An 11,346-nucleotide genomic window follows, 5' to 3' on the forward strand; every position below is an offset into this window, starting at 1 on the left:
CACAACCACCTGGTGATGGGACTTTTATTCCACATAACAGCTGAGGAAACGAGACTACAAGAGCCAGAAAGGGGCAGAGCTGGGCCAAAACCAGGGCTGCCTTGACCCCTTCCTTCTGCCACCACTTCCGAGTTCTCCCTGGGGTTGCGCCTATGCCCTTTGCCCATCTCTCTTCCAGAGTCTGAGCTTCCCTGCTAGAAATGGGACTGGCATGTTCCTGTCTGGTTCTCCACTGGGTCAGGAGAGAAAACCACCAGACAGAGTTGGGCTCCCAGTGTTCTCCCTCTCTCTCCCTGTGTGTTTGTATAGGAGTCGCCATGCTCCCATAACCCAGCATCCCCAGTGGGGCTGCCCACTCTGGCCGTGTGAGGCTCTGGAAGCAAGACTGACCACAGCACCCTCTTGCCACTCACAGCTGCTCTCTGTCCTCTCAACAGCCCCAGCTCTGATCTCTGTGACCCCAACTGGCTGTGTGGCCTTGGGCAGGTCCTTTCCCTAGGAATCTGTACTCCTGGAGGCAGCAGCCTTCCACTGGGGACGATGCCCAGTCAGGCTTGTATTCAGAGCTTCTTCTTCAGATCATGACTCCAAAACCCTGTCTACCTGTCTTCCTCGCTCTCTCCCCCAGAAATGGTTTGGGGGCAACCAGAGCTGCACCCAAGCTTGCCTTGGCTCTCAAGAAGTGGCACTTAGTCAAGATGAATAGGGAACCAATGCAGACTTGGCCTCCATGGCAACCAAAGCCCCCAGTCCCCACCCCTCTTTTCTGCCCCTTCCACACCTGGCTCATTGGTCACCAAACATATTTCCTGCCGCACCTGTGCCCATGCTGCTCCCCTTACCTGGGCCCACTCCCAGCTCCTCCCCCAGTCCAAGGAGAGCAGCATGGTGTAATGGAGAAGAGGGCAGGCTCTGAGGCCAGGCAGGCAGCGTGGATGTGAATCTGGCTTGGCCACTTTCCAGCACAGGGACTTGGAGCGTGTGCCTTAATCTCCCCACAAACAGAAATGGTAACACCCCCCTCCCTGGGTTCCTGTGAGGATTAAATAACCAACCCTCCGAGAAGCAGAGCCCATGCTTGGTGAGTGCTCAATGAATGTAGTTATTGTTATCATTAGCACAGTTCGGGGCATGCAGTGGGTTTTCGGGAATGGTAGCCCTTGTATCACAGCCAACACTCTGGAACCATGAGTCTTCTCTCCTCCCTCGCCTCCTGACTGTCCACAAGTCAAGTTCTGAATCCTCCGTGCAGCATCTTCCCTGTCAGCACAGCCCCAGACTCGCCCCAGGCTCCTCCCTGCCCGCTTGCAGCCCCTGCTCCAGCCTCTCTGAACCCCTCAGATCCCTGCTTACTTACCATGGAGCCTGGGCTCCGCCCCCTGCTGCCTACAGCGCAACCCCCTTCCTGTAGGGGATCCCACGCAGCTGATGAAGCTGAGCTCCTATGCCACTTCCTCTGTGAACCCTCCCTCACCTTCCACCCACCAGAGAGCTGTGCCATTGCCCCTGGCAATTCTCTGATCCGGGCACACAGGAAGCCACGCTGTCATTCGGTGATTTCATCTGCCGTCCACTGGATTATGAACTACACCAGGCAGGGAACCAGGTCTGATCGTCTCCGTGTCCCCAGAACCCACTTGGCATGGAATCTAGCCCACAGTAGGTATCAGCAGATGCCAGTCCCAGCCTGCCACCCACCTGTGACTCACTCAGGGGCTGGAGGCATTGCACACATGCGGGACACTTGGGATTGGTGAGGGCAGCTGAGCAGCAGGGTTTATAGAGGACCCCAGGGCAGCAGCAGGGTAAGTAGCTGAAACTGGGTTGGCAGGCTCAGGGTACAGCCAGCCTAAACTGAGGGTCAGGGGCACAGGGCCCCTTCACTCCCCCAGGGGCACAGTGTAGGCGGCCTGATGTAGGACACACCAGGAGGGCAAGGGCATGGGGTGGGCTTCCCTCTGTCAGGCCAGGACAGAGCTGGTACTGAGGACTCCATTGTTCTGACTGGGTCAGGGGTCTCAGGGACACCTTTGGGGACCAGAGTTAAAAGGGGAGGGGCACAGCCCATCCAATGCGTCCATCTGGTGAGGCTGTGCACCAGCAGGTGGAATCCCACATGCAGAGCTCCCTCCAGGCTGCAGGAGGCGGGGGACCCGGGTGGGCAGGCAGGCGCAGCAGCACAGGGCCCTGGGGAGCTTAGTCCAGCGGCCCCTGGAAGATGAGGCGGACGCAGCCATGCTCGCCGGTGAGCCAGGCTCCACAAAAGGGGCAGGCAGCATGGAAGGCGTGGGTGCCGTGGGGCAGTGGTGTCTGGGCCCAGTAGCGGGCAGTCTTCTCAGAGCAGACGTGGCCACAGGGCGCAAAGGCATGGCTGGGCGGCCCAGGGTCCAGGCAGAGGCCAGCCTCCTGGCCGAGCCACAGGGGCACATAGGGCCCCACGAGCCGGCAGAGAGGACACTCGCGCTCCTGGGGGCCCCGCTCTCGCCGACAGCCCCAGCCATGGTAGCCGTGGACATGGCCACAACGAACGTAGACCCAGGGCTGCTGCTTGTCAGGTGCCGTGCGGCCGCGGGCTGGACTGGGAAAGGCCAGGGTGCTGAGGCCCACAGGGCACTGGGGCCGGGCTGCATTCGCCTCCTGCCGCTGGGCTTCCAGCTGCTTCAGCGTGGGGGCCCGCAGCAGCCCCGCCGGCGTGCGCCACAGCAGCGTGGCCCCGCACAGGTCGATGAGGGAACCATCCTGTAGCACGTTGGACTCATTTTCCACCTGCCAGGGGGAGTAGAAGAGCCTTATTGCCCCCAGAGACCCCAAACCCCAACCATCAGGCAGCCATCTCCCCAGCCTGGTCACTCGTCCATCCCACTAAACCCCCCTGGAGAGGGTCCTCTGCACCAGGGCAGCCTGGGGCAGAGGGGGTGTGCCTGGGACAGAACAGAGCACGGGGACAGAGAAGGGGAAGGTTGGGGCAGAGGGGGGAGCACCAAGAAGCCACATGGGAGGGCAGGCAGGTGCTCCCAGGCACAGAGGGTCCCTAACTCTCAGCAAAGCAAGGGCCTTGGTCACATCATCTGTCAAATCAGAAGGTCTGGACCCAAACGGAGTTTTTCTAAAATGTTTTCCCAGGCTCTTCCCTAATGACAGAGGCAGGAAACTCTTCTGTCCAAAACACTGGCGACTGAGCCCAAAGCAGCTGTCCCAAGGGCTGTGGTTAAAGCACGGACTCTAAAGTTAGACTGCCTGGGTGTGAATTCTGGCCTCACCATTTACTAAATCTGTCCCTGGCTGAGTAACTCACCCTCTGTGTCTTAATTTCCTTACCCTCCAGATGGATTCCACTTTCCTGTATGTCAAGTGGTTCTCATGAATCAATCAATGTAAACTTGGAATGTGCCTGGAGCTTAATGTATGCTAGTGGAACATGCACGTGCATAATTCTTTAAAATAATGCTTCCCCAAGTCTCCCAGTAGGACTGATACTCTGGAAAGAAAGCTATGCTTTTCCTTGCAGTTGTTTGTTTGAGAGGGAGAGAGAGGAAGGGAGAGAGATGGGAAGCATCAACTTGTAGTTGCAGTACTTAGTTGTTCATTGATTGCTTCTCATGCATGCCTTGATGGGGAAATCCAGCCGAGCCAGCGACCCCTTACTCAAGCCAGCAACCTTGGGCTTCAAGCCAGTGACCTTTGGGCTCTCAAACCAGTGACCATGGGATCATTTCGATGATCCCATGCTCAAGCCAGCAACCCTGTGCTCAAGCTGGTGAGCCAGATGAGCCCATGTTCAATAAGTTAATGACCTTGGGGTTTTAAACCTGGGATGGGACCTCAGCGTCACAGGTCAGTGCTCTATCCACTGAGCCACCGCTGGTCAGTCCCCTTGAGGTTCTGCATCTCCTTTCCTGACACGGTCATACCCACGTAGAGCTCTGCACTGCCCACTAGGGGAACCTAGCCGCATGACCTTAGGCAAGCTCCTACCTCTGTCTAGGACCCTCTCACAGTTCCTAACATTAGTTCTCTGGTCTGTACTATGTGGAGCGTTCACTGTCACCTGTGTCAGAACTCCTCCACAGGCCCTTTCCCACTGAGAGAGGATAATAAAGCTAAACCAGTCAGAATGTGACAGTCACGTTACAAACTGTCAACACTTTAGGCTATAAACTGCTCACACATGAGCCAAGTGTCACCCTCATAATAAGGTGTGATTTTTTAAGCTGCCGGCACCCTAAGTCAGTTGGTACTGAATAATGTGTTTGTGCATGCTCCACTTCTATCACCCATGGACCTGCAATAGGGGCGATACTGGGGATGCTAGTCTGGTCCCCTCTGTGCAGCAAGTGGCACATGTGCTGGAGGAATGGAGATCATCTCCTAGCTTGGCCAGGCCAGGGAGATGGGCATATTTGGAGGTCCTCAGAAGGATGACTGGGTAGGGTGGGGAGGTGGGGATGGGGAAGACCACCTACCAGCTTCCCACGCTGCTGTGCTGAGCGACTGTCCCTCAGAGTATAGACGTTCCCACAGACTGAGATCTCCCGCCAGACACCTGGGGCCGAGTCCTCAGAGAAGCCGCCTGCTGGGTGCATCACCAGGACCCCATTGGTGGTTAAGCCATCCATCAGGCCGTCGGGGGTCCGCCATTTGGCTGCCCGCTCCTGGGACCACATGTGGGATCAGACCACACCCCCAACTGGCCCCCAGCAGATCATGAGCCAGGGATGCCGATCCTGATCCTTTACCCTCAGGGTCAGAGGTGGCTCGGAGAAGACTAAAACTGCTGCTGCCTGGCCTTGTACACCATCTGACCTCTCTGAACCTTACTTTTGCTCTTTTGTCAAGTAGGTGTTACTTCCTGCACAGGTCATAGTTATTTATGGTTACTGTAAGCTGGTCCACCACCCAGGATGCTGCCCCACCCCAGCCTACCCCTCAGCTCACTCTCAGATGAAGCGCAGGTCCCTGCCTGGGGGCTCACTCACTCCAAGGAAGATGTTGCTGGAAGCATCAAAGCCAGCGGCATAAATGCGGGCAGTATAGGGTGGCCGGCGGTCACACAGGATGCGACAGGCATAGCGGGAGATGGTGCTCTGGGCAGAGGGGCCCTCAGCCGCCCCTCCTCCGGGGGACGTGTCTGTTACCACAAAGTCAATCATGTTCTCTGTGGAGCGGCCAATCTGTGAGGAAGGGGAGGGCAAGCACAGGGATGCTGCGTGGACAGGTCAGTCCCACGGGCTTCCCACACCGGGGGACCTGGCAGCTGTTCTGAGTGTAGTCACCAAACATCTCCAGTCCTGGGGGGGGGAGCTCTAAGCCCAATTGCCAAGGTCTGGGGCTTCTTCTTCATCTCTCCCAAAGGTCCGGGAGCACCCCACTCAATACAATCTAGTAAACTTGCTGATTGAACAGTGAAAGGGTGATACCCATGGTCTGGGAGTGCTCACAGAGTAGCAGCAAATCGTAAATTTCTAGTAAGTGTTTACTCTATGCCAGGCACCGTGCCAAGCGTTTTCTGTGCAACATCTTAGTTAATCCTCCCAACAATTCCATGCATGAGTACTATTCTGGGCCCCGCAAGGCCTGGAGAGGTTAGGTGACTCTTGCCCACAGTCATCCAGCTAGTAAGCAATGAGCTGGGATCTGAACCCAGGCAGTGTGACTCTCACTGAGGGGTGCACTCTGAACCCCTCAGCTGTATGTCCCCCCATAGCTGGGGAGTCTAGTCTTGGGTTTGAATCTTGATACAGCTACTACTTGCTGGGTGACTCTGGGAAGTCAACAGTCCTCGCTGGGATGTCCTGCTACCTGACCTGAAGAGTAGTTGACTGCACTAAGGGCTCCCAAAGCACCTTCCCTGTGGCCTTCGGTCCTCAAGCCTCAGCCTGGCAGGCCTGTAGAGCCGAGCATGGAGGCTGGTGGCCAGGAGGCCTGCGGAGGGGCCCGAGCATACCTGGAACATGTCTGTGTCACTGTCATGTGTGTACTCGACTATGACCGAGTGGCTCCGGGACAGTGTGTAGGAGATGCTGTGCTGGCCCCGGTTACTCAGAGCCTGGAGAGGAGAAAGGGGAATTTACTTCCCAGGGCAAGCGGCCACAAGAAGTGTGAGCCTTTAAGCTAGAAGCTGGGGCCTGAGGCTGGTGGCCACTCCTGGGTGAGGCGGACGGTTCTACCCTGTGCAGAGGGGGTGCAGCAGGCACATCACACAGGTGACCCTATTTGCTCCCTCCAGCCACCTCAGTGAGGAAGCTTGGTCATCATCCCCATTTTACAGCTGAGGGAACTGCAGCTCCAGGAGAAGAAACTGGCCTAAAGCCACCGAGCTGGAAAGAGCGGAGCCCCAGTTCTAACCCCAAGGCTTTTCCTTTGCCCTGGCTGTATGAACATCACATCCCCTCTCTCAGCCCCTGCCACCTCTGAAAATGACACTGATCATTCCCACCCAAGGGCAGGGCCTAGTGGTCAAGGAAATGCTTTACAAACTGTAGAGGGCTGCACACTGCCGGGGCTCTCCCATCAGCACCGTTTCTCCGGCAGCCCCATCGGAGCGAGTGAAGACACAGAGCCGGCTCCCTCGGGGCTCAGGCAGGCAGGACCAGCACCCAGGTCTGCAGGGACAAGCTGCTTGCCTTGGAGACGAGTGGCGTGGAGATATGGTGCATCACATCTGGCTTCACTCCGTTGGCGTGTGGCCGGCGGCTCAGTGCCAGGCGACTCCGCCGGCGGCCCTTGTCCCCACTTGACAGACACCCATTATAGCTGTGGATACAGGAAGTTAAAAAGAAAAGGTTGTAGAGAGAAAGAGAAAATGTGAGCCCTTTCAAGACTAGGAGGAACTACCAACTTCTGCACAGATCCTACCTTGATAAGCAAGCCCTAGAACCGCCCCAAACCAGAAGACCCTACTGTATCAGTGCCTTTGGGAGCTGGCTGGGGTCAGCATGTCTTCCAAAGGCCTTTCATTTAATTAACTAGTGTTTCCTGGACCCCCGAGCCATGTCCGGCCAGGTGCTGGGCGCTGGAGTGGCATAGGTGATGTACCACAGGTCAGTTCTGTGCCCTAGTGGTGGTGGTGGTGGGGGGTTCTTCAGCTTTTTAAGGAACCTGGGCACCACCTGCCATGGCCCAGGCACAAGTCAAGTGCACTACAGAACCAGAGGCAGGAGCAGGGAATTCTGGTCCCAGGATTGGGCTTCTAGGAGAGGGAGCACCAATACTGGCCTTAAAGAATGGGAAAGGAGTCACCTTTAGCAGCTGACATTTATTACAGCACAAATACTACTGGAAACCAGAATTAAAGAAAAAAAAATTGACCCATGATGCCACAATGTCCATGTATCCATCCATGTCAACTTTCTACCTTCCTTTCAGCTCTTGTCCAGAGGGAATGATGTAGAAGGCAAAGATGGGTGAGTCACAGCCTTGGTTGCTGCCAGATACTGGAAACTCCTTTGTTCCTGGTGCTTCACATTATTAATTACCTAATGAAATCTGTGCAGTGTTCTGCCAGGCAAGTATCTTTCTTCCCATTTTACAAAGGAGGAAAATTGAGGCTCAGGGAGGGAGGTAAAAATGACTTGCCATAGGTCCCAGGCTAGTAAGTGAAAAAGTCTAGATTTGAACTTGGGTCTGTCTGACTTCCACCTCCCTTGCAGAATCCCTTTTAGAGGGAGGGCTCACCCTGAGCAAAGGCCCTGAGGCTAGCAGAGTATGGTGAATTCAGGACATGGTAAAGTGCAATCAGAGAGGATGTTGGGTGGAAAGGACCCCCAAAACCAGGATGAGGGGTCTGGACTTTATTCTATAAGCAGTGGGAGCAATGGAAATGAAGAGCTGTCAAACACAGCTAAGGACTGCCTGAATCAGAGCTTTCTGGTGAGCCTTTGAAAATACAAATTCCCTGGCCCCAACCATGGAGATTCTAATTTTGTAGGTTTGGGATGGGCCTATCACTGGGTACTTTCAATGCCCTTTCCAGGTAGCTCTGCTGTACAACCAGTGTGGACTTCACTGCTCTGCAGAGAACCATCAGCTGTCTAGAGGGCCTGACCTTAGGTCTATGCTGTTCCCCATCAGTGGCCTCACCCTCATTTGCAAGGCCAGCTCTGTCTTTGGGACACCAAGCAGCTGCTGTTCTAATGCAAGTATCCCTGAGAGGGGCATCACTCTTGTCCTTGTAAGCTCTTTCCATGTATGGGGGTGGGGTAGTTCAGGACACAGGCTGGGGACCAGAAGGGCCTGGCTGAAATCCTGGCTTTTCCATTTATCACACAACCTCTGTAAAATGGGGTTAATTTATCATGACTTACCTCATGAGTTCATTGTGAGAACTAAACAAAATAAAGCATTTAAAAATGCTTGGCACAGACTTTGGCATATATAAGCAAGCCCTTAATAAATGTTAGTTGTTTTTTTTAAGCACATGGCATAGACATGTCAATAACAGTAGCCATTGTTATTTCTACAAAATCATCATCATAACAACATAGCTTCTTAGATATTTTCTAGCCCTAGCTGGTGGCTCAGTAGATAGAGTGTGGGCCTGGCATATGGATGTTCTGGATTCAATTCCCGGTCAGGGCACACAGGAGAAGTGACCATCTGTTTCTCTCACCCTCCCTCTATCCCTCCCACAGCCAGAGGCTCGATTGATTCCAGTGTGGCCCTGGGCGCTGAGGATAGCTCAGTTGGTCAGAGCGCGTCAGCCTCAGGTACTAAAAATAGCTCAGTACTTGAGCATCAACCCCAGACGGAGTTGTCAGGTGGATCCCTGTCAGGGAGCATGTGGGAGTCTGCCTCACTATCTCCCCTCCTGTCACCTAAAAAAATCTTTTTTTTTCTGAAGAGGAGAATGGCAGAGAGAAAGGTCAAAAGGAGGTATGGATGGAGGAAGAAGAGGGATGTGTGCCTGGGGGAAGAGCAAAGTGGGTGTTGCAGGGATCCTGGTCAGGCAGAGAGCAGGAAGAGATGAGGTTTACCCAGTCACCAACACACATCGCTTCCTCTCTCCTGGCCCCAGTTTTCTCATCTGTAGCATGAAGATCCACTGTGGTTTTAGTGAAATTACACTAGACCTAGAGTAAGAAAGACCTGGGTCCAAATCCCAGCCCTGCCACTTACCAGCTGTGTGCCCTTGGACCAGTCACTTCCCCTCTCTGAGCCTCGGTTTCCTCACCTCCTTCCTCACAGCATCTTTGTGAAGATTGAAATGAAATAATGTCCATGAAAGGGCTTGGCACAGGCCTGCCTCCCAGAACACTTGGTCCGTGCCAGGTACTGTTCTATGTGCTTTATAGAAATCACTTCATTCATTCCTTCCAACAACCCTCTGAAGTATTATCATCATCCCTATTTGTAAAGGGGGAAAACGAAGGCACAGGGAAGTTAAACAACTTGTAGAGGCAGAATTTGAACCAAGCAGTTTTGATGGAGAACAAGAGTTCTTCACCCCAAACTACGCACACATATTAGGTGCATTATGAAAGGCAGTGGTGTTACTTTTTTTCTGATCAGAAACTTAAGTGGGCAGGAAAGAGTTGTCTCAGTAATTTATGAAAACTGAGAAGATAAAATAACAATTATGAATTAAGGTGGATTTGGTCAATGCTCTCTCTCATCTGGGAATGTGATGAGGGACAAATAGCAGAAGGTCATAAGTGGGGAGAACTCGGGCCCTTGGTTTGGTTGCCCTGGGAGTGCCTGGTACCCTGCCCCACCTGGACCAGGGACGCTTACCCCAGGACGATGAGTTCTCCATACTTGATGGGCTCCTCGCCTGGCTGTGCATCTTCACCAGAAGAGAGGACACAAGAGCCCTGGTTCCCAGGGTGCTGGAGGTCTGAGGTTCGGGGGGACCCTACTTCAGGGTTTCCTTCCAGCACCATTCTGGGCAAAATGGGGAAGGAAAAAAATAATTTTGTAGCCTCCCATCCCAGCCTGCATTGATGCCAGCTCTGGCCTGCTGCAAGGCCACCTAGGCTAAGGCCAGAATGACCTTTCACCGCCTCTGTTGCTATGGCAACCACTTCACCTCTGCCTCTCCTAAACTGCCCTGGGTTGCTGGGATACCAGGGAAGGAAGTTGATAGGTGGGATGGACCAAGAGGGGAAAGCTGCACAGAGGATCAGAAAATGTGGTGGGGCCAGAAGGATGAACCAATTTGGGGTGGCCAAAGGCTTCTTTTTGGCTAGGACTCCAGTCTGGGAGGTTCTTGAAAGAGGGGCAAGCCAGGATTTGGAGGTCCTTACTCATCTTAGACTCAGTTCCTGGGTTTAGTTCTCAGCCCCAGGACTTCTAAGCAACCATTCTGTCAGGTTCTTGGAATCTGTCTGTCTTTAATCTTTCTGCCACTTTGCAGGTTTGGCCTCTGTCTATCTGTCTCTTTTCTCAATGACTCTCCGTCCTCCCCGCCTCTGTCTTTTCCACTGTCTCTCTTCCCACCTTTCCCATCTCTGCCTGTCTGGCCACCTCCACCTCCTTATCCATCTGCCTCAGTCTCCCCATCTTTGGCTCGGCCTGCAGGCAGGCTTCTGGACCCCTCCCGCGTGCGCGCCCCCTTCCTCCCTCAGGTGTCTGTCTGCAGTCCCCGGGTTGCCCAGGTCTCTGGAGGCCTGTGGGGGCGGCGCTCCCCCCTCCAGCTCCGGCTGCAGCAGAGCCCATCTCCGCAGAAAGCCTGTTTGGAAAACATCCCCACGCAGGAGGGACTAAGCCGGGGGGGGGGGGAGGCCCACGCCCCGCGCCCGGGGCAGGCACAATGACGGCCCAGCGCATACGCAGATACACACCCGGCGGCCCCTCTACACAAACACGCGCGTGCACGCACAGTCCCGCACACCCCAAGCCCCGCGAGCAGTGCCAGGACGGGTGCAGAGCCCACCCTGGCCCCGCGACAGTAGGCGCGAGTGCCCAAACAGCCACAGGCGCCAGCCCTCGGACCCACTCCCCCTGCCACCCACAGACACGCAAACACGCCCCCCACGCCCGCCAGGGCCGGCCCGGCGCAGCCCCCGCCCCCTCCGCCCCAACGGCCTCACCTGGCGGAGCTCCGGGATCCGCTAGGTTCTGCTCCCTCCGCGCCTCGCCCCTGCTCGGCCCCAGGGCCGCTGCGGCGGGATGGGCCCGGCCCGTGGCGGCTCCGCGCTGCCTCGTCACGGGGACACCCGCGGCCGAAGGAGGGGGACAAGTGCGAACCTCCACGCTCCACCCCCTACCCCGATGCCCCACCCAGTTGACCCCACCTCCAGGAGAGCCCCGCCCATCCTAGACTCCGCCCCTTGCGGCGAAGTTTAGCCCTAATCTTCTGAGCTCCGCCCCTTCTTGGGAGACCACGCCCCGTCTACGGACTCCGCCCCT

General features: G+C 55.5%; 1 protein-coding gene across 2 annotated transcripts; it reads right to left on the reverse strand.

Annotated features, from left to right (window-relative positions):
* Window positions 1-786: 786 nt before the first annotated feature.
* Window positions 787-11,132, reverse strand: PELI3 (pellino E3 ubiquitin protein ligase family member 3). 2 transcript variants are annotated; one of them, XM_066353835.1, is made up of 8 exons: window positions 11,028-11,132; window positions 9,730-9,879; window positions 9,115-9,186; window positions 6,624-6,753; window positions 5,945-6,046; window positions 4,977-5,171; window positions 4,464-4,652; window positions 787-2,766 (listed from the first exon to the last, which is right to left on the reverse strand). In XM_066353835.1, exons 2-8 carry the CDS (start codon window positions 9,876-9,878, stop codon window positions 2,197-2,199), a joined length of 1,407 nt encoding a protein of 468 aa, XP_066209932.1. In that variant the 5' UTR covers window position 9,879; window positions 11,028-11,132; the 3' UTR covers window positions 787-2,196. The 2 variants fall into 2 exon arrangements, with proteins under 2 accessions (XP_066209932.1, XP_066210021.1); XM_066353924.1 differs by lacking the exon at window positions 9,115-9,186.
* Window positions 11,133-11,346: the final 214 nt, after the last annotated feature.

Source organism: Saccopteryx leptura, chromosome 1, assembly GCF_036850995.1.
Source record: "Saccopteryx leptura isolate mSacLep1 chromosome 1, mSacLep1_pri_phased_curated, whole genome shotgun sequence".
NCBI lineage: Eukaryota > Metazoa > Chordata > Mammalia > Chiroptera > Emballonuridae > Saccopteryx > Saccopteryx leptura.